Raw genomic sequence first — 26,411 nt, forward strand, 5'->3', positions numbered from 1 at the left:
GTTGCTGTATCGGTTTCGAGCGGAGCCCAGACCACACCTGTGCCTTCACCTAGTGCAGAGATAAGACTCACCCTTGCACTCATATCTGACTTGAGCATGTTTGAGTGTTTCTACTTGCTCTGTGAAATCTTGCCCTTTGGGTCAGGCCAGCCCACAGTCTCCCACCCTTGTTTTGAGAGGGTCTGGCATCACAATTCCTGATGGTGCCTTGAACCTCCTCGTTAGTCTGTGTCAGCAGCAGCTTTGGCGATGGCCCCTGGTGCAGTAGGATGGATCCCAGCCTATGTCTGAGGGATGCTGGCGCATCCGAGGTGTTTTGGTGTGGGGGAAAACAGGTGTGCAGCAGAAGACTCCGAGCCAAGCGCCTGTGCTGTCCTCTGAGGAATGTGCAGGGTAAGGAGCTGTTGCTTTGGTGACATGGAGCAACAGGTGACCAGCAGGGTTTCATCACTCAGAGCTGGAGCATTGCTCAGGGTGGCAGGTGAGCCCTCACGCTGACCCCCACTGGAGGCAACCTCACCCCTCGCCTCTTGTTTTCCATGATACTTTACATTTCTTTCCATCTCCGCGCGGCCAAGCGGCCGCGTTCAGTTTTTCCATCGGCTGGCGCACGAAACGCTTTGAAGACGCGCTGGGTGAGGATCAAAAGGCTTTTTGTGCGCTCGGTGGGTGTGACGGGGCTCTCGCTGGCCTCCCCCTCCTTTTTGCCTTTCCTTTTCCGGCGTTCGCAGCGCGGCCAGCGGCCGGTGCGCCCCTTCCCTTGTAGGGACGGGGGCGGCGCGGGAGGGGGGGATGCCGCCGAGGGAAGGAAGAGTTTCTGATGCTGTGGGAATGTGAGCGCTCAAACTCTGTAAACAGCTGGTGACTCACTGCATAACTATGGCACCAACTGCCTGCGGCCCGGCTGCGCCTCTGCAGGGAGGGGGCTGCCGGCCCTTTCCTCTCCGCACTGGCAGCGCCTCTGCGCTCCTCAGCTCCGAGACCTCCTGGCCAACACAAGGAGCTTTCTCCTTCCCTCCTCCCCGCCTGCCAGTGCCTACGTCTGCGGCTCCGGCCGGGAGGTAGGGGTGGGCAGCAAATGCTGGTGTGGAGGGGAAGCGATGGACGGTGCAAGGGGGCTGGAGAGGTGCCTGTGCTCGCAGGACATGCCGCTCTGGAGAGCGCGCACACAGAGGTTGGGCGCATCTCCGTCTGTCGGGGGCTGGGAGTCGCCCCCCTGCCCCGTGCCCTGCCCATTCCTGCTGTGCTGGCCAGACAAGGGGCTGCTGTGGCTGGAGGTGTGCCCGGGGTGGGGCTCAGTGCTGGAGGAGAGCAGGGAAGGACTCGCTGATGCTCTAGAAAATGCAGCGCACACCAGTTGCTGTAAGTGGTCCATTCATCACGGAGCATCTTGGCTTGTGTGCTGTGTGGCTGTCCTTGTCCCTCCTCCAGACATGGAGAGCTGTGCTGTCTCAGGCTTAAAAATAGAGGAGGCGCCTAAATACACTCCCTAATATCTAGGATAGTATCTTGCAGCTCTGCAATTACAGGATTATTTTTTCCCCCCCTCCTGCTCTTCATCTTGATTTTTATGTAAGTCGTGTGATGATGAGGTGCCTTGACTGATAAAATTCAAGTGACAACAGCACGGGCTGAGCCAGCACCTTCACCCACTCAGCTCCCACTGGTCCCCACACCCCACCTTTGCACCCCCCCAAATCCCGCCACCCCTGTTTGCAGATATGAATGAGTTTGTTTACTCTCCGACGACCTCGTGATGTCTTTGCACAGACATGACCTGAAGTCATTATTGCTTTTGGGCTTCTCTGTTTCCATGGCGACTGTCTCCGGGTTGGCTACTTTCCCAAGGTCACCATGGCAACTATCAGAAGGGAATCATGCTTGGGATGCTTTGGCTGGATTTTTCATGAATGATTAGGATGTGTGACACGATGCAGACGTGGAAATGGGGAGGGTTTGGGCTGGGCAGGAGAAGGTGGGGGCAGGCAGAGGACTCCCGCCAGACAGGAGCTCTGCGGTGCTGCGGGTGCGCAGCCCTCGAAGCCGCCCTGTGTCGGGGGCACCTGCCTCACCCCTCCCCTCTGGGGAGCCTTAGCAGGGGCTGTGATGGTGGCACGGCTGCCTGTGCCTCTCCCGGGGTAGGTACCATCGCACCACGGGGTGAAGGGGTTGGTGGAGGTGTGGGCAGGTGGATTTTCTGCAGGGTGCTGGTCGGAGGGGTGTAGTCGTGGCTAAGGTGAGAGTGAAGGGCAGTGTCACGGCAGGGGACAGGCTGGCTGTGGATGGACATGCCTCCACGTCACTAGAAACATCAAGCAGGTCTGCTGTTACAGTCTGGGGCTGGAGGATTGGGAAGGAACAGTCTTGGTGTGTTGGGAGAGGTGAACTCCTTGCTGGCTTTGTTTTTGGGGGGGGCTTTTGTTTCTGTTGTTTGGGTTTTCTGGTGGCGTCTCCTTTGGGTGGGGACAGCGCTGGAAGCAGGTTACAAACCAGGCAGCTTCTCTCTGGGTTGCTGGCTCAATTTGGAGCCGAGCTAATAATCATCAAAATGAGAATGAAGGGAGTTGTTGTCTTGTGGCTTTTCAGTGCCTTTTATGAGCAGAGGTAACTCGTAATTCAGTCCCTAATAGGCCATTTGGAGCGTCTGGGATGCCTCCAGAGGGAGGTGAGCCAGTGACGGGGCCTCAGAGGCCACGCTCCATTCTCCCCTTGGGAAGGGGTGGCACATGGCAAGGTGGTGCGTGATGCTGAGTGTGACTCTTGTTTACAGATGAATGTGGGTGTCCTTCTTTCCTCCCTGCCCTGTCTTCTCTGCTGCATCTTAGTGTGGTTAACAGCAAAATACGAGGTCTGGCTGTTAAAAAGCAATGCACTTGTCAACACAAATTTCTCTTGCTCTTATCTGAATAGGGTAAATGATATCTGAATCCATCCCAGTGATTCAAACAACTGTCTGCTTATTTCTTTTAATGGTGGTTGATTTGGGGGCTTGGGCTGTGTGTTGGGTGTTTTTTATCCTGCCCTTGTCTCTGTGATTAACCTGGAAACCTTGTTTTGTTTTTCCAGTTGCAATTTCTGAGCAGTTTTGTCCGGAAGACTGTGCTCAGGTTATGACGACTAATCCCAAACCGAACAAGGCATTAAAGGTAGGGAAGAGGCTGAGTGGGTGGTGCTGGGTGGCTGGGGAGGCTGTCACAGAGCTGTGCTGTGCTCGTACGTGACTGTTCTTTTTCATTCCCAGAGACTCTTAGAAATGGGTGCTGGTACAATTTCCCACTGTCTACAGGAAATGTTAGGGTAGGAGAATACTGGCATTACCCAGAAAGAGGCCTGAAGTCTCTGGGATGGCTTGGAGGCTGGCATATCCCAGCAGCTTCCCAAGAGACTTCTGACTACAGGAGGTGTTGGCAGCATCCTGAAACCAGTGCTCTGAGTCTTGGCAATGAGCTACTTTTACTCTCAGGACTGGGAGGCACTGGGGAAGGGACTTTTTCAGCTGGTGTCTCCCAGATCCATGAGACAGTAAATGCCTCAGACATACCAGCTTGGTGGTGGTCTGTGCCTGGGCTGTTCATGCGTGGTTGAAATTTCTTTCTAGTGTTTTGGCTCTTCATATGTCCTACAGTCTCTGAAAAGACAAAAGGATGGTGTCCTAAAAGTTCTGTGTTCAGTGATATTGAAGGTGTTTTTCAGCCTAAACAATTTTGTGATTCTGAAAATAGTGGTGGTGGCAAATGTGCTTGAGGAAAGGGCAAGGCCTTGGTGGTTTTCTCATGTAACTTCAGTTACTACATGCTGTGCCCCAGCAAAACCAAATCGGGCTGTCCTTGAAGCCAAGCATGGCTGGTTTTGTTCACAACTCAAATGAGCAATCTTCAACGAAAAACCACAAAATGCTGAATTAAGCCCTGCACAGAGGCAGCTATTCTGCTGCACTGGTGTCCCAGCATAATGCTGGGATAAGGTGTCATCTTTAGCATTCATTATGAATTCCAGGTCCTGACAAAGGACTTCACAAAAAAAGGCTTCAGCTGACTTTACATTTATCCCCTTGAAAATCTTGCTGTTGGGTTCACATTGGGTGTGTAAAGATCTGTGACCTAAGAGAGTGACCCAAACCCACTGCAGCTCAGTGCTCAGATATCTGCCGTGTTTAACCCAGATGTTTTAGTGGAGTTTGTGCTCTCCACAGCCCATCAGGAGTATTTCCCAGGTAGGGATGTCATGTTGGGGTGGCCTTTTCTCCTTCTGCTGCCCAGACCGTCCGCTCACGTCGCCTTGCTGCTACCCCTGTGCTGTTGGTGTTTGCAGGTAAAGGAGGAGTCAGGAGAGAATGCCCCAGTGCTGAGTGATGATGAACTCGTGTCAATGTCCGTACGGGAGCTGAACCAGCACCTGAGGGGTCTCACCAAAGAGGAGGTCATCCGTCTGAAGCAGCGGAGGCGCACGCTCAAGAACCGGGGCTACGCTGCCAGCTGCCGCATCAAGCGTGTGACTCAGAAAGAGGAGCTCGAGAGGCAGCGGGTTGAGCTGCAGCAAGAGGTGGAGAAGCTGGCCAGAGAAAACAGCAGCATGAAGCTAGAGCTGGATGCCTTGCGCTCCAAGTACGAAGCACTCCAGACCTTTGCTCGTACTGTGGCGCGAGGGCCTATTACCCCGACCAAAGTTGCCACCACCAGTGTCATCACCATCGTGAAATCAGCCGAAATCTCATCCAGTTCTGTGCCCTTTTCAGCAGCCTCCTAGTGCCCTCGGTGGGGGGAACTAGCAGCCTTTCAGAGGGGAGGGGATAAGGCTCTTATGCATTGTTCCGGAGTCCTTGGTCACGTCAAGAATTGGCATTTTAAGAAGTCTCTTCCAAAAGTGCAAAAAAACAGAAGAATATAAAAAAAAAAAGAAAAGAGAAAAACAAACAAACCCAAAGGGTTCCTACAAAGGGAACTTAACTGGCTGCTTCTGTCTGGACTCAGTGGCTCCATCAACCTCTCGTGTCCAGGATTTGAGCTCTGTATGCAGTACAAATTGCAAGATCTGCTTCCTCCTTCCCTCTGCCTCCACAAACCCCTCTCAGCTGTGCAGCTTTCCAGCTGGGAGAAGATACCTGAGGAGCCTCCGGAGTCTTCGTGAATGATGCTCAAGAGCCAGGAAACATATGGACCGTAGAAATCATCATGTGAGATGAATGTATGGGAAAAAGAGTTTCCTTTAGTGGCCTCCTACTCCTTGTAAGAAGGGTCTCCCCTACCTTCCCCACTTCCACCTGATATTATGAGGGCAGGAATATAGGCTTTTTGGGTTTGATTTCATCCTGCTAACAGTGGATGGGAGTGGGAGGATGATGGAGATAAATGCTTGGGTCTGACCACACCCATTAAGAATAACCTTTTGTTTTCAATCCATGCTGTTAAAATATGGAAAAATATATATTTTACATATTTTAATATGCCCCATTACCTGTGTGGCCTGTAAAAAAAAAACCTACATAGCAGCCTCCTTTATTCCAAGCCCAAGTTTCCTGATAGCTCCTTCCCAAAGGTGTGCCTGTGATTTGGGTATATTTATGCAGTTTATTTCTTCCAAATGATCCGCAGTCTTGAAGTAGCAGCTTTTTTTTTCCTGGGTTACCTGAAGCTGAAGGGAGGGAGGCACAGTCAATGCTGTGACGAGCAGTGTGGTGAGGAGGAGAAGGGAGGATGAGGAGGAAAAATGCTGCATGTATTACTGGTGGAGGCAGAATTGGCTGGGAGAGAAGGTGGGACAGTTCTGCTGGGATCAGCACTGCGAGGAGGGGTTTGTGCAGAGGATGTTGGAAGGATGTTTTTAAAGCACTGAAGTGTAACTAGAGGGCAATAGCATTCAGCCAGGAGGAGAGAAGTTTAGAGTCTCTTCTTTGACAAAAGCACTGGTATGTTAGCAATGAGCATCCTTAGCTGGAGAGCTGTGCTCACCAGTCCTTGGTGATCAGAAAAGGGCTGTGGGGAGGTCAGATGGGAGCTTGGAAGAGTCTTTCCCTCTCCATAGCACATCAGATGCTGGATTTGGGATCCAAAGAGTACGGTGAACAACCCTCAGTGTTCAGACAACCTGTGTGAATGTGACCCTGAAACTTGATGCTTTCTCTTGCAAGTGGGTGAGTTATAATGAGGGCAGGATGGAAAATCAATGTGTGTGTAGGGGGCAGAAGAATTGGGATGGAGAAGTCGTTTGTTTGGCTCTGAGCAGTGGTTTGGGAGTGGGATTTCTGGCTTGGCAGTGGGCAGGATTTGGGAAGCTGAAAGGAGAGATTCTGCTGTCACGCAGCAGTGGTGAAACAATGAATGTTTCCAGGTCACTGTAAAAAAAAAAATAGCTATGTTGGTGTTTGTGTGTTTTGTTGTTGTTTTTTTTTTCTTCTTGAAGTAGGAAAGGGAAGGGATTCTGTGTTTTGTAGGGCAGGTCAGAGACTTATGGAATGGACGATGCCTGTTGTCATGCAGGTGAGAAAAGAATGAGATTGCTGAGGTTTTGAGGTGAGGAGAAGAGCTTAGAGATTTTGGGCTCTGGAACAAAGATCACGGAGAATTCATAAGTGGTTTGGACTGAAAGAGAATAATCAAGTGCTACCGTTGTTGGAAAGAGGACAGTGAACTGGCATCTGACACCCAGTATAATTTGTTGTTTGAGGCTTTGTCTTGCCTTGAATGGCAGTAAGTTGGTAGAAATTTAGTGAAGCCCTACTTGTCTTTGGAAGAAGTTGTTAGCTTGCTTTTTCTTTTTTTTTTCACCTTGTCATCGGAGTCTCTGGATTTCCCAGGAGGATCCTTTGTGAAATAGGTTAATGAAAAGAGAAACCTCAGACTTGGTTCTCGTTCAGTCCCCAACATCGACATCCGTGACTTTACTGAGCCAGAAAGGGTGTCAGTAAAATGCTTCCTGCAGGCTCACTCCCCCTGCCAGATCCACACGTTTTGGAGGGGAGCAGGGAGTTTCCTTCAAGTGATTTTCCAACACACGTAGAGTTTGGATGGCACTTAGTGTTACCTCATTTCTCCTCCATTCCCTCCCTATCTCCAAACAGGCAGATCGATGTCCTGTGTATCAGTACCAGTTATTGACTCCCACAGCAGAAGCTGAGGAAGAGAAAGATGTTACGGTCATTTCCTGGTCCTCTCATGTTCTCCAGCTCACAGACATTGGACACTTTCCCAGACCATACAGGTGCCTCCAAAAACAGGCAAAATGGAGACTCCTGGCACTGTTGGGGCTTTAAATGAAAACTTTATTGAAAAAGGCCAGTTGACTTGAAAATGCCCAAATGCTTCCAGTCTTTAAAACAGCTCCAGAGCTCCATAACATTCCTGGCTAGATAGGAACACCCTCTGGCTGCCCTTGACACCCCTCCGGGGAAATCAGACCTGTCTCACTGAAGGGGACAGAGGTTGAACTTTGTTCCTGGGGTCTTCTTGCTGTTGGAATGAGTTGAGAAACATATCTTTATGTGGCACTTCCCTTGTGGCCAAGTATTTCTTTTTTTTCCAGTTCTTGGAAGGGTGCCAAAGGCTTGTCCAAGTGATTGCTAGTTTAGTGCTGGTAGGCACTTAAATCTCTGGTCACTCGATAAAGAACAAGAGGCCTGGGTGTTGTTAAAGCTGTTGATACCATAGCCATGGTAGGTAATCCATATTGGATATCCATAAGGACCACGTGGAAATATTTAAAGAGAGAGAAATATATATATAAATATATAATTATATACATTTTATCGTACAGATTTTTCGTAAAAAAGAAAAAAAATAATTTTTTTTCCAAGTTTGATACTGTAAATCTTTATTAAAAGAAATTGCCAGTCCAGGGCTCCCTGGGTGGTGACCTGGAGGAGAATGAAATGTCCTGGCTAAACTTCCACAGAGGGATCAGAATTGCAAGGTAACGTGGAGGGAGGAATGACCCGAAAGCTGTCGATGGCGTTGGAGACTCAGCTCCTCCACCCTCCTCCCTGGAGGGCCCTCCAGCTCGGGGTTGTCGCGTTGCATTCCTCTGGGGTTCGGTTTGTTTCTGTTGTGTTTTAATTTTTTTTTTGTTTTGTTTTGTTTGTTTTTTTTTTTCTCTCCGTCCTGCACTTGCCAGCCTGACACCCAGGGCGAGCGGGGAGCTGGTGGCGTGGGACGCGTCCCACGGCCGCGCCTCCCACGCTTCTCTGCTGCAGTACTTTGGATGGCTCCCTTCCCTGCCCCTCTTAGTTTGTCCCCCCGACCCTGCTGAGGAGGAGCTCAGGGGGGCTCTGATTTTTGGGTGCTGGGATCCTCTCCCCTGGGCCTGGCCTTTCTTTGGTTGCTCCCCATCCGCAGTGTGACGCGGGAAGCGAGGCTGGGCGGGAGGCAGGAGAAGACGAAGGCGTCGGGAAGGGACTCCTCTGTTCTCGTAGACGTGTTTGCTGTGCTCTCTGTTGGGAGTGGGGAACCTTTCCCTCCAGGGCAGCTCCAGATCCCTTTGAAACAAGGCAGTGTCTCTGCTCCTGCCCAGTTCTCCATCTGCCAGGAGGAGACCACAAAGTGCAGAGACCTGGGTGCCAGGGCAGCTTGGGGACGGCGGGAGGGATGAGGCACTGGGCTGGGGCGGATGTGAGCTGTGCCATGGGATGGCTCAGACCCGGGGAGGAGGAGAAGGTGGCAGTTTTTTCTCTCTCAAATCATTTAAACTTCATTGTCATGATTGTTTTTATTTAAAAAAAAAAAAAAGGAAAAAAAGAAGAAAAAAAAAGGTAAAAAAAAAAAAGAAACAAAACAAAACCGAAAAACTTTTGTAATGTGGATTTGTTTTCCTTCGTCTGTATTTCAGTCTGCTGGGGTGTTTCCGTAGATGGTGGATACTTGCTTTCATTTTTTTAATGATAGAAGTCTTCTGTTTTAAGTTGTTTTTTATCACCAGCTCATTCTATCCTCTGTGGTTACTCAGTAATTTCATTTCAATATTTATTTTTGTGCTGCTTTTTTATTATAAAATAAATTATTGATATACCAAGCAATGTGGATTCCTGTTTGTAAGGCGAATAGCCCTGTGTATGTGTCCATTACTTCTCTTGACAGCCACAACGTAATTTATTGCTGTAAATTTAGCTGCAGTGACTGGTTTTTTTGTACCTTTCCAATAAAGCATTTTCTGGTTTCAGACTTGCCCTGGTCTATGGTCAGCGTTTTGGAGCCTGAATTGATCTTCAATGGAGTGTTTTCCTCGGGTTTTTTGCTGCCTGTCCCCAGCGCAGCACCCAGCCGCAGTGAGCAATGTGTTTTTTGGAGGCAGGCTGGGCTAAGGCGAGTGGGATGGCGGCTTGGGCTTTTGCAATCATCTGACCCAACCTCCTGGAGCCCATCTCAGCCTTGCTGTGGTGCTTTCTTGGGACACTTGGAATGTGCTCCAGGGACAGCTGTTGTCCAGGCTGTTTGTCAGGTCGATGCCGTGCTCAGACCGTGTGTCTGTTCCTGACCCAGGGGCTCTCTTTGTGCACAATCAGGGGCTGTCTGTGTTAGCACAAGCAGGACTGACAGCTCAGCAGGCACCTGCCTGTAGTTGTGATGCTGAGCAAAGCCACTTGTGGCTTGGAGACACTGCGACCTGTCTGGAAGGGCTGGAGAGAGACACTCCTCTCTCTTCCTTTGGGTTGTGAAATATCCCTTCATGGTTTCCCTGTGTGACTGCTTGTGAATAAACTGCTTTAACCCCTTACATCAATACTTCATCTTTTTGCTTTTCCCTGTTGGGGCTTTATGGTACCTTGTGCCAGTGAGCTTCCAGAGGTTGTGTTGGCTTTAATTCCCTATTTCAAGTGGTAGAAATTCTTGAGGGAACAGCTGAAGGGGGTAAAACACTTGGCCTGTGTTGAGGCAGTAGGTTGGAGACAGATGGGTGTGTTGGCCAAAGCTGGAATTAAGACGTAGGGTAAAGTGAAGAGGAGCAGGGCTGGAAGGCTTTGTGTGTCAGCAGGTAATGGATGGTCATTAGGTGGGGCCAGGCAGGCTTGGCTGAGCAGCACGTGGATGAAGCCTGAGGGTGATGGCAGTCTCTGTGCTGAGCAAAAAAAGCATCATCAGCTGCTTTGGCTCCTGCCTGGAGTCACTGCAGTGAGGAGATGGTGACAACAGAGGGGACAGGGAGGTGGGACATTTGTGACTGTTGGAGGGATGGAGAAGCATTAGTTCAGGAGGAAAAGGGATCAGGAATGGGCCAGGTGAAGCTTCAGAAGTGAAAGGAAACTCAATGTTCACCATGCTTAGGGGAGGAGCATAGAAGATCTCTGTGAATAGGGTGACAAAAGCACAAATCCTGCTCTCTGGCACAGGTCTGGCAGTCTGGTGCCTGTCAGCAGCTGGGCTCAGGGACTCGTTGGTGAGTGCTAGCACCCAAAACAAGAAGTGTCTGTCTCTGACTGGGTGCTGTGCTCTCAGCGAGCAGCCATGCATGAGAGCTGCCTCTCCTGTGGTGCCAGCAGCTGCCTTCCTTCCCCTCTGCTTTTAGAGAGGTCAGCCTCAGCTCCTGCAGGTGTAGAGGCAGGGCTTGCTGTGATGATCATCCCTGACATGAGTGGGGTGTAAACCTGCCTGATCCAAGCCCAAAAAACACCAGGAGATTCGATAGCTGCAGCACAGCCTTGCCCTTGGGGAAAGCCCGAGGACAGGCGACAACGGGAAAACAAATCTGCCGACCACTGGAGCCTGCTGCTGGCAGTGAGAGACGCCTGTTCCTCCCGGGCTGCCTGCTGGCGTGGCTCCAGGCACAGCAGGCTCCTGTGTAGGTCACCCGTGTGCTCGCCGCCAGCTTTCCCCGTGTCCTTGTTGAGGAGGTGGAGGAGACGCGCGAGCCGAGGAGACGGCGTCCAGCCTACATCAGCGCTGGCATTTCTGTTCCCCATGGATGCCTTTTGACAGCCTGAGGCTTTGAGGGCCGTGACAGCGCCCAGCCTGAGCCATCAGCTCTTGCCTCTCTCCCCTCTCCAAGAAGAAGGACGAGCAGGAGGCCCAGGCTGGAGCAGGGAGGGTGCCTGCTGTTGCCGTCGCGGCAGCCAGCTGGTGTCCAGCCCAGCACGGCTCCTTCAGCCTGGTATCACACTGCTGACTTGCATGAGTCACAGCTGACTTTTCTTTTTTTTTCTTTCCCCCCTTGTTTGGCTTGCAAGAAAGATCTGTTTTACATATAATACAGTAATCAGGGCTTGACATAAATAGGCAAATGTTATTGTCTGCATTGGGAATTGCACCTGCTGGCAGAGCAGTGGAGGCAGCCCATTATGCACCGGAGTCGATCATTTGTGCAATGAAGTACAACCACGGTTCTTGCTGTGTTCTTGTGCAAGTCTTTATCTCAGCGGCTGCGAGAGCACCAGCAGATGTGCCATCATCACCTTTGCAGTCTGTCCTCGCCCCAGGAGCCAGAGCAGCCTCTGTTCCTGCAGCTGTGGCTGTCCTCTCCCAGAGGGGTGAAGACCAAGATGTTCAGCTGAGATGTCCCTGCTTCTGTGCTGGCTGCATTACAAAGCCAAGCAGCCTTGTCCCTGAGTACTGAGGCTGCACTTTCTATGCAGGACAGTCTGGCTCCCAGGCTGTGCAGGATCCTGGATGAATGCCTGGATGTGCACAGCATCTGGCTCTTGTTTATGGACCTCCTTGCAGGAAAAGTGGCAGCAGTCTCACTGGCTGAGCAGGTATGAGCAGTGCTCCTTTGGACCAGAGGGACTTGCAGGACTGGCTGAACTATAGGTTGCTCATGTGGAGTCTGGGCTATAGCATGGTAAGATTTCTCCAATAATAATAATAATAAACAGAGCTTGTCTTGTTGGTGCTGGAATCTGGGCTTAGCTTAGCTAAACCAGATCCAGCACCTCTGAACCAGCTTAAGTGAGGGTTGGAAGAGGTGCTGTGCAAGGAGACAAAGCAGGAGACACACACGTTCTTTGTGGAGTGAAAAAGATGAGCACAAATCCTGTAGGAATGCCAAAATGTGCAGGATGCTGCGTGTGCAGGTATTTCTGCTGGGCCAGCACTGAGGGGCAGGGAGGACGTTAAGCTTAAGAGCATCAGCATTATAGCAGGAACAGGCAGATCGTGGGCTTTGCTTGCTGAGCTCAGTGAAAATGCTTGCTTGCTCTGTGCTAGAAATTGCTGTTTATTAGAAAAAAAAATAAATAATTTTGTGTTGTGATTTACATTTTGCAGCTTAAGAGCAGGGGAAAAAAAAGATCCAAATTCTCTGAGTTGTGTTTAAAAGGGCTCCAAGCCTTATCCATTGGTTTGTTTGCCACATGATTGCAAATCTGAGGCTATAGATTTGCCTTCACCCTTCCACTAGCCAGCTACCATCCCAGACAACTACCCAACCAGTGCCTAAGTTCATTCCCAGGGATCATCTCATTAACAGGAGAATAGAAATTAGACTAGAAATTGGGGAAGAAAGGAGAAGAAGTCTTAACAGAAGGATATGAGCTCACCACCATTGATACAAAGAGCATCCCTCCATACACAGTCTTCCCTTGCCTGTGGTCTTGCCCCAAGTGGTAACATCCCTCAGCACCTCTCTACCTTCACCATGGTCACCCAGCTGGGCTCAGTTCCTGCTTGCCTTCCCACAGGTCAGGCAAAGCCCAGGGATGGGGAATGGTGAAGGGTTCGGAGGAACAGACAGTTCCCAGTAAGTGAATTCCTACCACCACCAGTCACAGTCTGGTTCCCTAATAAAGATTCTGATAAGAAAGCTGGAATCCCTTTTAACTTCTGATCCATTCAGAGATAAGCTGGTTTAGACATAAACAAGCACTTCTGTCACTGGCAGCTCTCAGAAATGCAGCTGCAGACCTCTGCTTAGTCCCAGTGAGGTCCTGCCACACTCCCGGGGGAGTTACTTGGACAGCTGCATCCACATCTGGAGGGAGAAGAGGATGACTTACTCTTTCTCCATGGTAAAAGTCTTGTGCACATCTCTATAAGCTTTGCTGTGAGAAGGAGACGGGGAAAGATGTAAAAATAAGGAATGACGTCTTTCAACCTTTACCGGGTTTTGAGGTGAAGCGAAGTCACCTTCCTGGGCTGGTTTTCTCCACGGAGCCCTTGGAGATCATTTTTTACTCAAATTGGGAGAAACTAGAGCAGAACTGTGCTGAGAAAAGCATTTCTCTCAGGCCTCAGCACTGCTTGGAGGTAGGAGGAGGGTGAGGGCATCAGGTCTGTCCTGCACCCTGGCTCCCCTCCCTGCCTGGCATCCCCCAGCATTGGCACAGGGCTGGCAGAGAGACAGCAGCAGTGGGGCAGCAAAGCCCAGACTGCAACACAGGGTCCAACACAGCTTCACCCGGACAGCAGAAGCTGGCACTATTTCACTTAACCTTTTCTGGGTTATTGCATCTTCCCTTTGAGAGACTGGCTTTTTGGACAGAGTTCCTGGCTTCTCAGTATTCTGATTAGCCCAGGCTGTCTCAGCCTCAAGACACCTCCCCTCTGCATGGGTTAAAACGTCTTCAGTGTCAGTGTCTCTTCTGATATGTCCTACAGCTCCTCATCTGACAGGATTAGCATTCTCTTTTCAATGTTTTTGCTCTTCCTGCTGCTCTGTCCATCTATCTTGGAGGCCACGTGCCCGTTGTCCCCCGGCGCTTTGCGCTCTGCCTCCTGCATGGACTGCTGGGTGTAGTGCTGGTATGCAGGTGAGAAGTTGTGGATGGCATCCTGCACGATGTCCTGGGGGCTGATGGTCTCCTTCAGCCCACTCGAGATGCTCTGCATCGGAGCGAGGTTTGCTGCAAAACAGGGAGACGAGGAGGGTGATGGGACAGCAGACAGTGAATGAGCACAAGTGATCCAAGACACTTCTCCTTGGAAATTCGAGATCAGGGGCTCATTGTGGGCCATGTCAGCTTGTGGTTCCAAGGAGAAGGAAGGCAATCCCAGCTCCATGTTCCAAAGGATAGATCCTCTCCAAGAGCATGTGGGTAATACCACCATCCCCTAATCCTGCCCAGCCACACCAAGGTCTCCTTACCTGCCCCCTTGTTTTAGCTTGTGGGTGTCATGAGGGAAGAGGGAGAAGAAATACATGGAGTACAGGGTAAAGAAATTCCTCTTGTGGCTTTTAGCATCCCATTTGTAATGGATACTAATAAAGTAAGGGAAGTTTCCTCTTTCCTTAGTCATTGCAGAAAGGAAGAAGTGAGGAAGAGTTACCTGTTGAGTTTTCTTTCTTCTCCCTGTACACGTGGCAGGTGAATGCGTAGCGCAGGGCAATGGAAGCGAAGAACATTTCAATGCAGATGATGAAGTTCTGGTAGCCAGCAGCCACTGTCCCAGCTCCCACCTCCTTCCCATCGATGATCTGAACTTCAGGGATCACCCCACATTTCTCCAGGATTGCCAGCAGTGTCCCTGTGTGGGGGAAGGGATAGGGATAATTTCTGCTCCTGCACCCCTGATCCAGGTGGGGCTATGGGAGGAGAAGCCCTGGGTGTCCATGGTGGGACCCACCTTGCCAGAAGGAGAGGAAGATGACAGCCTTGATGGTGATGAACTTGAGGACTGGCTCAAACGGGCGCAGCAGGTCCATGGTGGCAAAGTAGAAGAGGAAAAGGGCATAAAGGGCCAGGCTGACAGAGAAGTTGTAGATGATGGTGATGTAGAGATATCCACTGTGGACACTGCAGACAAAGAGAGAAAGAGAGAGAGAGGGCTGCTGCCCTGGGCTGTGGGGAGCAAGAAAGTGCAGCTGGGGCCAAAGAGAGATCAAATGGGGAAGGGGAGGGTGCATAGCTTTGCTGTGGGGGAGAACACAGCCCAGGAGGGGGAGCAGGGCAGAGGTAACAGCTTCTCCTCTGCTGGTGGGACCTCATTTTATTAATTTTTTTATTTATTATTTTATTTATTATGGCTCAGAGGAGTTTTGTCCCTTTATTGTTTGGAGGCAGTGAGTCTCTCTTCCCCAGCACTTTGGGCTCACAGTGCTCTCGCTATCCATGGAGCAGCTTCCTGGGGAGACTGGCAGGACACACTGGTGATGGAACAGGGATCCATCATCTCCCATCCACCCCCCCAGCCCCACCCAGCATCCTCACTTGAAATCTCCATCGTGGTACTTCCCAAATGCCTGCAGGATGATGGTGACAATTGCCATGAGGGGTTTCACAATGCAGAACTGCAGCGTGGCCTGCATGGGGGGAGACACAATGTACCACAGGCAGCAGAACATCCCACCCCTCTGCTCCAGGGACACACACAGAGGAGAGAGCAGTGCTCTGGGGTGAAATATGAACCAGCACAAGGTCTGCACATGTGAGGGAGTGGGGTTTCCAGAAGGCAGCTCTCAAAAGGCAGCATAGCCAGTCCAAGGTGGGGGACCAGAGGGGACAGACAGGTGACAGGATTCAGCCCACAGTGCAGTCCTGGGGAGTGAGACAGCATCTAGGCTAACCTGGGACTGGACAGAGATGGCAATCTGAGCTCTGCAGTGGGAGGAGACCCTGACTCAGCAGTGAGTCAGAGGCAAGGACAGCAAGCAGCCTTGCTGCTGGCCAGGTGCCAGGAAGCTGGTGACCTGCCTCCCTCAGAGATAAAAAGCCTCCAAATACAGCATTTTAAGTGAATAATGAAGCTAAGCCCCCTTGGCAGGGCAGTGGGGAAGGAACCTGCCTCCCAGAGAGCCCTCATCTGAGGGAAGTGGAGTCAATGATCCCCTTGGGGTACCCACCTGCTTGCAGAAGCGCAGGAACCCGATGGAGTAGGACATACCCTGAAGGCAGCAGGTGCCATAAAAGCAGCTGGACCTGGAAGCAGAAGGAGAGGGGATGCCATAGGGGGTGCTGGGTGGGGAAAGTGGGTGGAGGAGGAACTCACAGGATGCTGGGACTTACGCAATGGGCTTCCCTCGGATCTCTGTCATGATGGTGCTCTCCCCGCCGAGGTACTCAAAGCACAGGCTCAGGAAGCTGTAAATCACAAAAGCTGCCAAGGCAAGGGCAGACAGGATCAGCAGGACTGATGGAAGTCCTGGAGGGGGTTGTTTCATCTCACATTTCTTCCTGCTCAGGTGTTTCCTCATCCAACCTGGCACTGCATCAAGATTTGGGATGCTGGTGGGTGGGAGCCCAGGGAGAGGAGCAGCAGGTCAAATCTATCTGACTTCCAAGGGGAGTCAGACACATTGCACTACATGCACAGAGTTCATTACAGACACAGCAGCTCCTCTGGGCACACACAGTCTATCCAGGGACCATCTGCATGGAAATACCTCAAAATTGCTAAGGGACAGCACAAATGGCTGGTGGCCAGCAAGCAGCAAGTCCTGAACAGTTTTCCGGGACGTGCCCACCACTTATTTTTCATATACACCAAACCTGAAGTAATGCAAATACCCAAATGGACCGAGGAAGCAAAACATCCTTAACCCTGACAAGTTTCCTTTGCACTTCAACACACCCCAACTGCCCAGTTTCTTGGGTGTATCTGCCTCGTGTTTTAGAGAAGCTGTACTTCTACCTCACAGAAAACCTCTTTCCCAGGAATGTGGTGCTGGGGTCCCTCCAAGCCTGTGTCTGAAAGGCACCAGCTCGTGTTTGTGTGTAGGGCATCCCCTCCCTGCTGCCAACAGAGAAGGAAAGGGAAAACTTCTTCATGGAGGAAGGGAGAGTGGGAAGTGAAAGCAATGGAGATTTGGTACTTCACAACCCAAGGTGCTCCAGAGACAGGTCAGCAGGATGAGAACCCTGCTTTGCCTTCAGCCTCTGTGCTGAGCAGATGCTGTGCACACCTTCGTAGCAGTCCCGTACTGAGTCGAAGTAGACGTAGTACTGGTGGCTGCCGAGGAGGAGGAGGCTGAGCCAGGAGTCGAAGGCGTAGACAGGCACGATGAAGAGGATGCGGATGATGTAGCGCTGCTCCTTGGGGATGGTGTAATTCCTCAGGTGCGTGTAGATCTGCAGAGTGCCCAGCATGCAGAGTTGTGGCTGACAGAGGTCAGGATGGAAACCCCCAAGGCACAGGGGTGCTGTGCTAACCCTCCTCTCTAGGGTGAGAGCTCTGCCAGCCTTCCACCACAGAGAACACACACAACAGGCTCCATCCCACTCCCTGGGCTCACCCCCTGCATGAAAACCTGGAAATGAGGTTCCTTCCCTGGGCTGTGTGAGGAATGTACCCTCCCCTGTGCAGCCCCATCCCAGTGCTTGGAGACAGCTGCTTGTCCCAGGGCTGCCTTCAGCAGCACAGACCTGCACAGCCCCCTAAACCAGGAGATGCCTCAAGGCAGCTGGTGCTGGGCACCCCAACCACCCCAAATGCCCCACTGGGTGTTGTCTCTGGGCAGTGCCAATGCCCTGCAGCCTCTCCTGGCTCTGGCAACCACCTGGGGAGGGTGTGGGCAAAGTCCATCCTTATGAGCTGCCAGCACCAGGCTCCTGACGGCAGAGATATCACCTCTGGGCAGCAACAGGAAGAAATACTTACCCAGAGCTGAGTAATTTGCAATGGACTTGGGGGCAATCAATAATTTTCTCTCATGTCAACCCCTGTGCTGAGCCCCACCTCTGCTGCAGCCCATACCTGGTGGAAGGTGACGATGAGTGCTGACCACACGAAGATGCCAGAGATGACCTGTGCTGCTGTGGTGGTCAGGAAAAGCTGCTGGCCCTCCTGGGAGGTGTTGTGGGCAGCCGTGAGCAGGGCAACAGCTGAGAATGGTGGGGCTGAGGCCAGCCTGGCTGCTGTGCCAGGCTCCAGCGTGCCAGGTGCCACGGGAGAGGGCACAGCACGTGTGGCATTACTCATCTGCAGGGAGGGAGAGGGAAGGGGAGTGGTGCAGGACAGGGAAGGTCCCAGCAGATTTCCCAGCCCACACAGCATGTACAAACCTCCTGAGAGGTTTATCTCCTCCCCAAGGTGTCCTTCACCCAAACCAGCCCCTTTGCCATGATCTGCTTCTCCCAGCAGGAAAATGCAAATATCCTTCAGGAGCAGACCCTCTTTTCCCTGAGGAGGTCTATGCAGTTCCCATGTCTCCCAAAAGACACACTTCTTCTCCTTCCCAGCTTTGCTCCTTGCTTTCTCAGGAATCACTCTCACTTGAAAGGGAATGATCTGTCCATATTTGCACCCCTGTAAGTTCACACTTGTGGCTCAGGACCCTTTTCCATCAAAAACCAGACACTTAAGGGTTAAACCAATCCCTCACCCAGGATAATAAAGAGTCCCTTACCAACAAGCCATCAGGACATTTGTGTCATCTTCCTTGGGAGCCTAGGAAACACCAAGTCCCCCCTCCTCCAAATTTGGCTCCTTTTATCCTGTGTGACCTACTGGGGGAAAGCCTGGGGCTGCCCAAGAAACCAGACATTTGGTGTCACCCACATTCTTCACCCAGTTATTTTGGGATTGTGGGGGTGTCACTGTGCCAGTAGTGCCAAGCCCAAGACCTGAAGGACAGCCAGCAGTTCCTCCTGCACCCAAATTAAGCACAGGGGAGCAAGCCTGCCATGCCAGAGGCAGAGCTATGGCATCTCCCTGCTTGCTGTGTGCTCCTCAAAGCTGGCTGCCCCAAGGCACTGAGCATTCCTGGTGCACAGGGTGGCTGGGCATACGGACACCGTGTACCCTGTGGTTACAGACAGCAAGGACCAACCTAATAATAAGCAATTATTTATAGGGCAGCTTCATATCTCAAGGCCAACAGATGCATAAACTGCCATGTTTGGGTTTTCTTTCTGTTAATCTATGGAAGGCTGCTTTTTCCCCAAGAATAACAATAGTGGTTTAAAAACCCAACAACCTACAAGCTGAACTCTTAACAATACAGATGCTTCTCAGTGCATTGTTAATAAACAAATATTTTAGCTGCTGGGTAACTATCGCCTGGAGTAAAACTGTAAGCGTGAACAGGAGAGAAGCACAAAAATATCTGCCACAGATAAGAGTGGTAGGGAATGACCTCGGTCCAATTAAACGCTGAAAACAAACCAAAGCAAGAGCTGACCCTGCGGCTCCCTGTTCTGCCCTCTCACCGAGCCCCAACCTCACAGGAGAGCAAACCCAGCTGGTGTCAGATCAACAGCACTAAAAATACCTTTCCCCGGCTCTGGCAGAGTCGGTGTAAGCGGAGATGCCCGGGCAGCAGCTGGCGGGGCCCCAGCAGCTCACCCCGAGTACCTGCGCTGCGAGAGGGGGAGCGGGGCTGGAGCTGGGACAGCAGCGCGGCCGATAGTGTTACACAGCCCGCAGGGAGCCCGCTCCTCCTCCCTGACACCGGCCTGTGCTCCTGCCCCGGCCAGCAGAAAAAGGATCCCGGGAAAGCCGGGGCGGGAGCTGGTCTTTGGACAGACTTGGATGCTGCCGGACCTGCCTTGTAAACATTAACAGGAGGACGGAGATAGCTGTGGCACAGGGAAGGAGATAAGAGCCCAGCTGTGCCTCGTTCCCCAATCACTCCTCACTCTTTCTGGGAGCTGCCCTGCTGCTGGCTGGGGTAAATGGCTGCATTGGGCCACACTTTGCCTCTGCCAGAGCATCATGACAGAGCAGGAAAGCTCACTCTTGAAAAGCTCACTCTTGAAAGCTCACTCTTTCTAGCTGTATTTTCTAGTCACTTTTTAAATGATCCAGCTTACTCCCCAAGACACGGCAGAGAGCTGTGCTCTTCACTAGATCCATTTATTCTGTTTTCAACCACAGATGCTTGGCCCAAGATATCCCATCTCCTATTAACTTTCCCAGCCATCGCACAGTGGCACCGACAGCCAGTGCTGGCAGCCTCCCCGACATTGTCACACTCTGAACATTGCAGAACAAGTCATTAAAAGCAAAAGCCTCGGTGCCGCTCACAGACAGGGCTCCCAGCTCCACAGGTAATTAGATCCCGGCCGTGCAAGGTAGTCAGGCCATTCAATGCAGTTAGAGAGCCATTTGCTTCCAAAACAAAGGCGGCAAGGAGACACCGGGAATAATACCAGCTGCAAAATTCAGCTCCTCGATGGGACTGAGCCATATCCAATCTGTTTTCAGACACCTTGCAGGTAGCTGCCATACAGTGTCTACCTGTTACATGCACTCGCTGGGATATTAGAGATGCTAAGTGAGAAATGAAAAGAAACTGAGCAGCGAAGCTTGTGTTCAGGGAGGCCACCTGCAAATGGGGCTTTTCACCTTGCCAGGGATTCCTCTCCATCTGCAGGCTGCCAGAGCCCAGACTCCCAGCTCACATCCCTCCCTGTGTCCTGTAGCACTTAGGACAAATCCCCACCTCAGTGGCTGCTCCCTGTGGGGAGAAGCAATTCAGCAGGGAAAGGTGAGCCCTCGCAGCCCCCCAGCAGCACCTCTGAGATCCCTGACCCACATCCCGGGGAGGGGAGCATCCAGGCTTAGCCCCAGCAGAGGAGGAGGCATGCCTTTCCTCCTGATTGCTGTCAGAAAAAGCCAGGACACTCGGCTTATTCACGGGACCAGCCTCTCCACACCACCATCAGGCCACTCAGGGGGAAGGACCTACAGCACACAGCTACAAATCGCGGCAGGGCAGCATCGAGCCCTCTCTGAAGCCCATCTGCAGGAGTGGATGACGCAGGCACAGGGCTCTTAGCGGCGGCTCTGCCCTCCCAGCGGCTCCCACAGGTGCTCAGAACCAATGGCTGGGTCAACCCCGATTTGTGGCGTTTCCCCCAGCTGCTGTGCACCCCCCAGGGCCCCACTCACCCTTTGGGGCTGCTCCGGGAGGGAGTCTGGCTGCCGTGCACCTGCCTCTGCATCCCCCGTGCCCTCCTCCACCTGCACCGCTGCAGACTCCTCCTCCGGACACCGTCCCAGCCCTGCCCGCCTGCTGGCCGCGGGCCCTGCCACTGCCCCACTTACCCTCGCTGCTCCCGGCTCCCACCAGCACCCCACTTTTCCCACCAGTGGCTCTTGCTGTGCCCCGGGCTCGCCGGTGCCCCGCTTACCTTACCCGCACCCCCTGCCTGTGCCCGGCTCACCGTGCCAGCGCCCTCCCTGCGCCCCGGGCCCCGCGGGAGTTGGAGCAGCAGGTCGGGCTTTGTCTCCCGCAGAAAAGCCACTCAACTTACCTTTCCAGTCCGCCGTGCTCGGCACCCACGCCCGGAAAGCAAACACGGATGGAAAGCCGCGGCCCGACGCCGCTGCCCCCCGCCCAGCACACGACGAGGGCTAGAGCTCTGCCTGGGTGGCAGAGGCAGCTTTCCCTCAACCGGGAATTAATCCCCACCCGGAGGAGAGCGATGACTAAAAGGCAGGCAGCTGGTGGCACCTTGTGCCTGTTGTTTGAGCAGGCCTTCCCTTTGGTTTATTGTGCAGCAGAGAGGAGCAAAGTCGAAGGACCAATTGCTCGTGCTCTAATTTATGGCACGTGGAAAGGCAGCAAGGTAAGTCTGTCCTGGCTCTGAGCATCAAATCAGAGAGGTTTCCATGACCTTTCCTGACCCACTGTCCTATGCAGACCAGGTGGCACATACACAGCCAGGAAATGAGGGTACTTAACTTGTGCCTGGCTTTTAGGCAGTAACACTCAGTTCTTTGGGGCTCAGCAGTGGTATGCCACTGTATCACCACAGTGGAAGATGCAATTTCCATCCAATTTGCTGATTCATGCATGTTCTCCTCAAGCTGCTGGAGCTATGGACACAGTAAGAGCCTCAGTTTTGTGTCAGGAGAGAATCCCTACTAGCAAACCAAAATTGACAATAACTAATTCCACATGTCTCTCTCAGCCTTCCTAGACAAAAAAAAGGGAAGTGTAAAAGAGGAAAAATTTATAGCTCTGACAGATGCGAATCTTTGATTCTTGGAAGCACAGTTTAGAAAATTATTTTTAGATGAAGTTTCTTGTCAAGGGCAGCTGGAAGCCTGCAGTGTTTGAACGTATTTTTAAAAGAGTTTCATTTCTCATAATCCCTTTAAATGCTGTAAATAACTCTTACTTCAGAGAAAAGCGTGCTTTCAAAATCCATTTTCTGCTTTTCTGCTTCTAGGGGATTTTTTAGCAGCAGAATGACCTGGCAGCTGGATCACCATGGTGGGGCAGGCACAGGCTCTGTGCTGATTCTGCTGTACCAACTGGTCTTAGCACAACTCCTCCCTGCCCAGAATCCAAGACCTGGCCTCCGTCTGTGCTGTCAAGTTCATAAGTGACAAAAGTGTGTAACAGCTCACTTAAAAATTTACTACTTGTTGTTGTTTATTACAAGAGGTAAAAACAAATGTGCTTTCCAAGCAAAAGGCAAAAGTTTGGTTATTAATCTTTGCATCAGCTCACACAACATAATCTGACACCTTCTGTAAATGACTTGGCAGAAACAACAACCCTGTGTAACCCCTCAAACCATCTGTCCCCACATCTCCTAAGACAGATACTCATTGCAGGTCATCAGCCTATGGATGTTCTGTTTCTCCAGTGTCTTGGTACCATGTAATCCATTGGCAGAGATTATTTTCTTACCACTATTTTGGGTTCCTGTCTTCCACCCTGACATCAGCTTGCATGAAATTTGCAGAGCATCATGATCTGCCTCTCTTTAAAATCAGAGTGAAAGTAGAAAATGAATTCAGACTACATCCAGAAAAGAATGGACATAAGGACAAAAGCAGCCATCTAGGACTCATTTCCTAAAAAAAGGCAAGAAAACCTTTCCCATTATACAACTGTTGATTTTTTACCAAAGCTTGTATTTCAATTGAAGTGATTCTCACAGAGCAAAAAAGAAAACAGGTAAAATTTGATTTGACAATGTTTCTTTTATTCCCTCTGCACTGGGTGTTCCCCCTTTGTGGTATGGCACAGCTACAGAGCTTGGCATCTGCTGCTCCTCAGGACACATGAGCAGAGCCGAGCCCTTTCCCAAATAAATGACCCACCCAACATGATAAAAGTAGCACTTCTCTCCTTTGTTGAGACAATTGCTCTCGTCTCACCACTGTCTATATGGACTTGCAAACCTATCCCAGTAATAAAACCCACAAACGTTCTACACAGTAGAGAAAAATTCATGAAATTCCTCAGGACGTCCAAAACCACCACAAAGACATTCCATCATTTTCATTTCTAGTCCTTTCAACTAGGTGGTGATGAGTCATGGGCTCAGGATCATTTCCTTGAATCCAGATGGCACAACTTCACCACACTTGGCAACTTCGGATCACTTCTCGTAGGGCCTGTATTCCTTCCATGGTTTTGTCCTTTAGAGCCATGGCGAGGAGAACAGGTTTGTTCCCGGCTTCCTGTGACACAAATGCCACCAGGTTTTTGGCACAGACATGAACGAGGGGCTGAAAAGCAAAGGAACAGAGATGTACACTCCTACAGATGGGAGAGTCCTCCTGCAGGAGTTAGGAGAGGAAGAGTCCTGGGGTGACGTGGAGAATCTGTTGATCCTGGACTCAGACTGAGCAGTTCCAACATGGTCAGCAAAGGCAAGCCATGGGACAGGGAACTTCAGAAAACCCTGTCTCAACCAGCTTAAAAGGGAAGAGTTTGGTCTCATGAGTGTGCCAGCCACCCACACCACCCTGAAACAACTTTACTGGTGCTGCACTTGAACTGAGTTCAGCACTGTCTGGGAAACTTGGAAACTCAGTACAGAAAATCTTTCCTTCCATAATCCTCCCACCTGAACTATGGTACCAGTGTTAAATGACATGAAATGCTGTGGATCCAAATGCCTTTATTTCCTTCACAGCCAGGTTTCTAAAGAAGGTTGCAAGTACAGTTTTTTTGTTTAAAAACTTGTTCTGAAGAGGGGATGCTCCACTGACAAGCTCTGAAAAAAACCTGTTATTTTTGTAATTCCTAGAAATCCCCAAATGGTGTTATATACAAAGTTTTTGTATGCATGGTGTTACAGACATGTTGCTTCTTATTTTAATAGAATCATGAAAAGCAGAAATAAGTAGTGAGGCTGAAGGAGGCAAAAAAATGATATAACCTTTTCCATGAGCTTTCTTTAACAAAATAGATCAGAACAGCATTGACCATTTCACTTGAAAGTCACCTACAATGACATCTAGCCCAACTGCCTGACCAACTCACAGCTCAGCTTGAAACATTATTCAGGGGATTGTCCAAATGGCTCTTAAACACTGACAGGCTCAGAGCATCAACCACCTCAAGCCTGTTCCAGGGTCTGACCACCCTCTTGGTGAAGAGGTGTTTTCTCATGCCCAGTCTCAAGCTCATCCAGCACAGCTTTGAACCACCCAGCTTGTCCAGGGTTTATTTACACCCAGAGCTGTGTATCTGTCAGAAGGATGAGTTTGCTTGATTTCAGCTGCTGTTTGGAAATGTGCAACATCCCAAAGAAGGATGTTAGCAGTGACAAGCAGGAAAGCAGCAAACTAGTGAAAGTCTTCTCTTGAACTTTAGATCAGTTAGTTAAAATTATTTAAAAATAGAATGGAACAAAGTAAACATAGCACTTCCCATTTCCAAATAAAACCCAAATAAGCTTGGGGATGGAGGTGGTCAGCATTTGCAGATATCAAAGCAGAGAAAGCAAAATATCTCCCAAAAAGGGAAGGCTATTGCTCAAGAAAAAGAACTCCACAAGGGGAAGTCATGGATAGAATCAGGAACTTGTGCTGCTATAGCTTGTCTAGTTAAAGCTAGCAAGTAATATGTGATAGCTTCAAGCCTGATGGAAAGCCTCATAATCTTGTAGCTCTGTAACTTTCTGTTTTAATGTTTGACCAGTTGACGCTTTTAGAAACACATTTGCTTCTGCTTTCTCTCTAGCTTTGTGAAATGGTCGATAAAAACCTCATTTTGTTGAAGCAAAACAAATTAAACTTTATCAAGGGAAGGTGCTGGCAGACACACTTGGGAGAGGGCAACTAAAGTCCATTATGGGGCTGGCATAGACAGGGGAGGATGGGGGTGGGAAAACAGACCTGAAAAGGAAAACAAACTCACTGGAACAGAAACCCAAAAAGGTTATCAATGGCTGCATATTTAATCTTGCAACCCTTAAATCAACAGAGCTTTATCAAACTTTCCATAAACATGCAGAAGCAATCCATATCCTGTAGGATAAAAACAACAGATCGCCAAACCACTCACGGTTAGTTAAACTTTTATGTCCAAGAGCAGACGAGCACACATACTTTTCTGATGAGCCCCTCTTTTCCTCATTTTAAAATTAATCTTATCACTATTCAAACACTGCTTAACTGCTGTGATTCATCAACTCCCTGGCAGCTTGCACAGCCCCACCTACCCCATTTCCCCCTTATCCTCGCTGCCTCTGCGCTTCGCATCCGCTCTCACCTCACCTCATCCTTGCCCAGCAGCACCTTGGTGGTGAGCGAGGGCCTGCCCACGTTGTCGCCGATGGTGTTGGGGTCCACGTAGACGATGGTGCCCATCTTGCCGTACTGTGTGACCACCACGAGCACCGAGTTGGAGAAGGCTGTGCACACCACCTCGGTGGGCACCCCGTGCACCACCTCCTCTCGCTGCTTGGACGTCACGATGGGACTCGCTTCCATCGCTTCCGAAAAAGAACAGAACGACAACAACAGTATGACAACATTAGATTAAAAACATGCGCCACGAGCTACAGAAAGACTGAATCATTCCCGTAACTTGAAATACCCACGGTTACGTTAATTTCAGTGCAAACCTGCACCCATGACTGGGGGGGACTTCGCAGCCCCGCAGCGATGGCATCACTGCCCCGCATGGCCCCGCTGCCTCCGACAGGGGCCCCGCTAGCGCGGATAGCTGGTACCGAGGGGGAAACCTCGAGCCCTGCTTTTCACCCCAGCTCCACCAGGCTTTTCCTGAGAGAGACATGGAGACAGGGACACAGCCATCCCCACCCCGCCGGGCCGCGGCCCTCACCGCCCCTACCCTCGCCAGCCCGGCCGCGCCGCCGCTCTCCGCCCGGGCCCGCCCCGCCGTGGCGGAAGCGGCGCCTTTCTTTTCCTTTCCCTTCCCATCCCTCCCTCTCTCCCTCCCGCAGCCGGCGGGGGGCGATGGCGCAGGGCGGCCGCTGCCCTCACGGGCTGTCCCCTCCCCTCTCCTTCCCTCAGCGCTGCCGCCATTACCCGCCGCGGCAAGACGCCATGTCCGGCCCCCCCGCGCTCTCAACACGGTTGCTCGCCGACCCCGGGCAGAGCTGCCGCACCCGGTCCCTTCTCCGGGGATGAATTCCTTCCCCCGGGGATGAACCCCTTTCCCGGGAGTGATCCCCTTCTCCGGGGATGAACCCCTTCCCCCGGTCCGGTTTCCACGCCCGGTTTCTCCCCGTTTCACGCCGAGAGTTGGGGAGGACTCACAGGCAGGACCCCTCTGCTGCATGAGGGGGTGGCTGTGAGAGGACAGGTGACCCTGGGGACACAGAAGCGCTGTGAATATTGTTTTCCCTCCATTTGCGCATGGGATATGATCGCTCCCAGTACTGGGTTTTGTTAGGCCAT

General features: G+C 51.3%; 3 protein-coding genes across 16 annotated transcripts in view; 1 reads left to right on the top strand and 2 right to left on the bottom strand.

The window, feature by feature from the left end:
• MAFK (MAF bZIP transcription factor K) overlaps positions 1-9,149 on the top strand; it is a 14,162-nt gene extending 5,013 nt beyond the window's left edge. For 4 of the 5 annotated variants that reach the window (XM_064726059.1, XM_064726063.1, XM_064726064.1 and 1 more), the window contains exons 2-3: positions 3,067-3,146; positions 4,312-9,149. In XM_064726059.1, the coding sequence (XP_064582129.1) occupies positions 3,111-3,146; positions 4,312-4,746 (471 nt within the window). In that variant the 5' untranslated portion in view covers positions 3,067-3,110 and the 3' untranslated portion in view covers positions 4,747-9,149. Of the gene's footprint in view, positions 1-1,960; positions 2,139-3,066; positions 3,147-4,311 lie in introns of those variants that run through there. The other variant, XM_064726062.1, reaches the window with a different exon arrangement.
• A 95-nt stretch (positions 9,150-9,244) lies between these two features.
• Positions 9,245-21,208, bottom strand: TMEM184A (transmembrane protein 184A). Of its 5 annotated transcripts, none has more exons than XM_064726055.1 (9): positions 21,050-21,208; positions 17,547-17,771; positions 16,756-16,921; positions 15,860-15,950; positions 15,697-15,772; positions 15,065-15,156; positions 14,481-14,650; positions 14,184-14,381; positions 9,245-13,759 (listed from the first exon to the last, which is right to left on the bottom strand). In XM_064726055.1, the coding sequence occupies exons 2-9, from the start codon at positions 17,769-17,771 to the stop codon at positions 13,509-13,511; spliced, it is 1,269 nt and encodes a 422-aa protein (XP_064582125.1). In that variant the 5' UTR covers positions 21,050-21,208; the 3' UTR covers positions 9,245-13,508. The 5 variants fall into 5 exon arrangements, with proteins under 5 accessions (XP_064582125.1, XP_064582124.1, XP_064582128.1 ...); XM_064726054.1 differs by lacking the exon at positions 21,050-21,208 and adding an exon at positions 20,685-20,785; XM_064726058.1 differs by lacking the exon at positions 21,050-21,208 and adding an exon at positions 20,139-20,236.
• Positions 21,209-22,159: 951 nt separating this feature from the next.
• PSMG3 (proteasome assembly chaperone 3) lies at positions 22,160-26,158 on the bottom strand. 6 transcript variants are annotated; one of them, XM_064726067.1, is made up of 3 exons: positions 25,843-25,937; positions 25,263-25,480; positions 22,160-23,264 (listed from the first exon to the last, which is right to left on the bottom strand). In XM_064726067.1, the coding sequence occupies exons 2-3, from the start codon at positions 25,476-25,478 to the stop codon at positions 23,112-23,114; spliced, it is 369 nt and encodes a 122-aa protein (XP_064582137.1). In that variant the 5' UTR covers positions 25,479-25,480; positions 25,843-25,937; the 3' UTR covers positions 22,160-23,111. The 6 variants fall into 6 exon arrangements, with proteins under 6 accessions (XP_064582137.1, XP_064582139.1, XP_064582136.1 ...); XM_064726069.1 differs by lacking the exon at positions 25,843-25,937 and adding an exon at positions 26,040-26,158 and having other exon boundaries at positions 22,719-23,264; XM_064726066.1 differs by lacking the exon at positions 25,843-25,937 and adding an exon at positions 25,619-25,815 and having other exon boundaries at positions 22,719-23,264.
• Positions 26,159-26,411: the final 253 nt, after the last annotated feature.

This window comes from Zonotrichia leucophrys, chromosome 14 (genome assembly GCF_028769735.1).
Source record: "Zonotrichia leucophrys gambelii isolate GWCS_2022_RI chromosome 14, RI_Zleu_2.0, whole genome shotgun sequence".
NCBI classification, from domain to species: Eukaryota; Metazoa; Chordata; class Aves; order Passeriformes; family Passerellidae; genus Zonotrichia; species Zonotrichia leucophrys.

Bases quoted from the DNA above. Each gene is read 5' to 3' on its own strand.
- PSMG3 (XM_064726065.1), bottom strand. The intron at 23,265-25,262 runs GTGAGGTGAGAG...TTTGCTTTTCAG, and splicing joins TGCTGCTGGGCAAGGATGAG to CCCCTCGTTCATGTCTGTGC.
- TMEM184A (XM_064726055.1), bottom strand. From the start codon at position 17,771: ATGAGTAATGCCACACGTGCTGTGCCCTCTCCCGTGGCACCTGGCACG. The intron at 15,157-15,696 runs GTGGGTACCCCA...CCCCCCATGCAG, and splicing joins TCCTGCGCTTCTGCAAGCAG to GCCACGCTGCAGTTCTGCAT. The intron at 13,760-14,183 runs GTAACTCTTCCT...CCTGTTTTGCAG, and splicing joins GAAGAAAGAAAACTCAACAG to CAAACCTCGCTCCGATGCAG.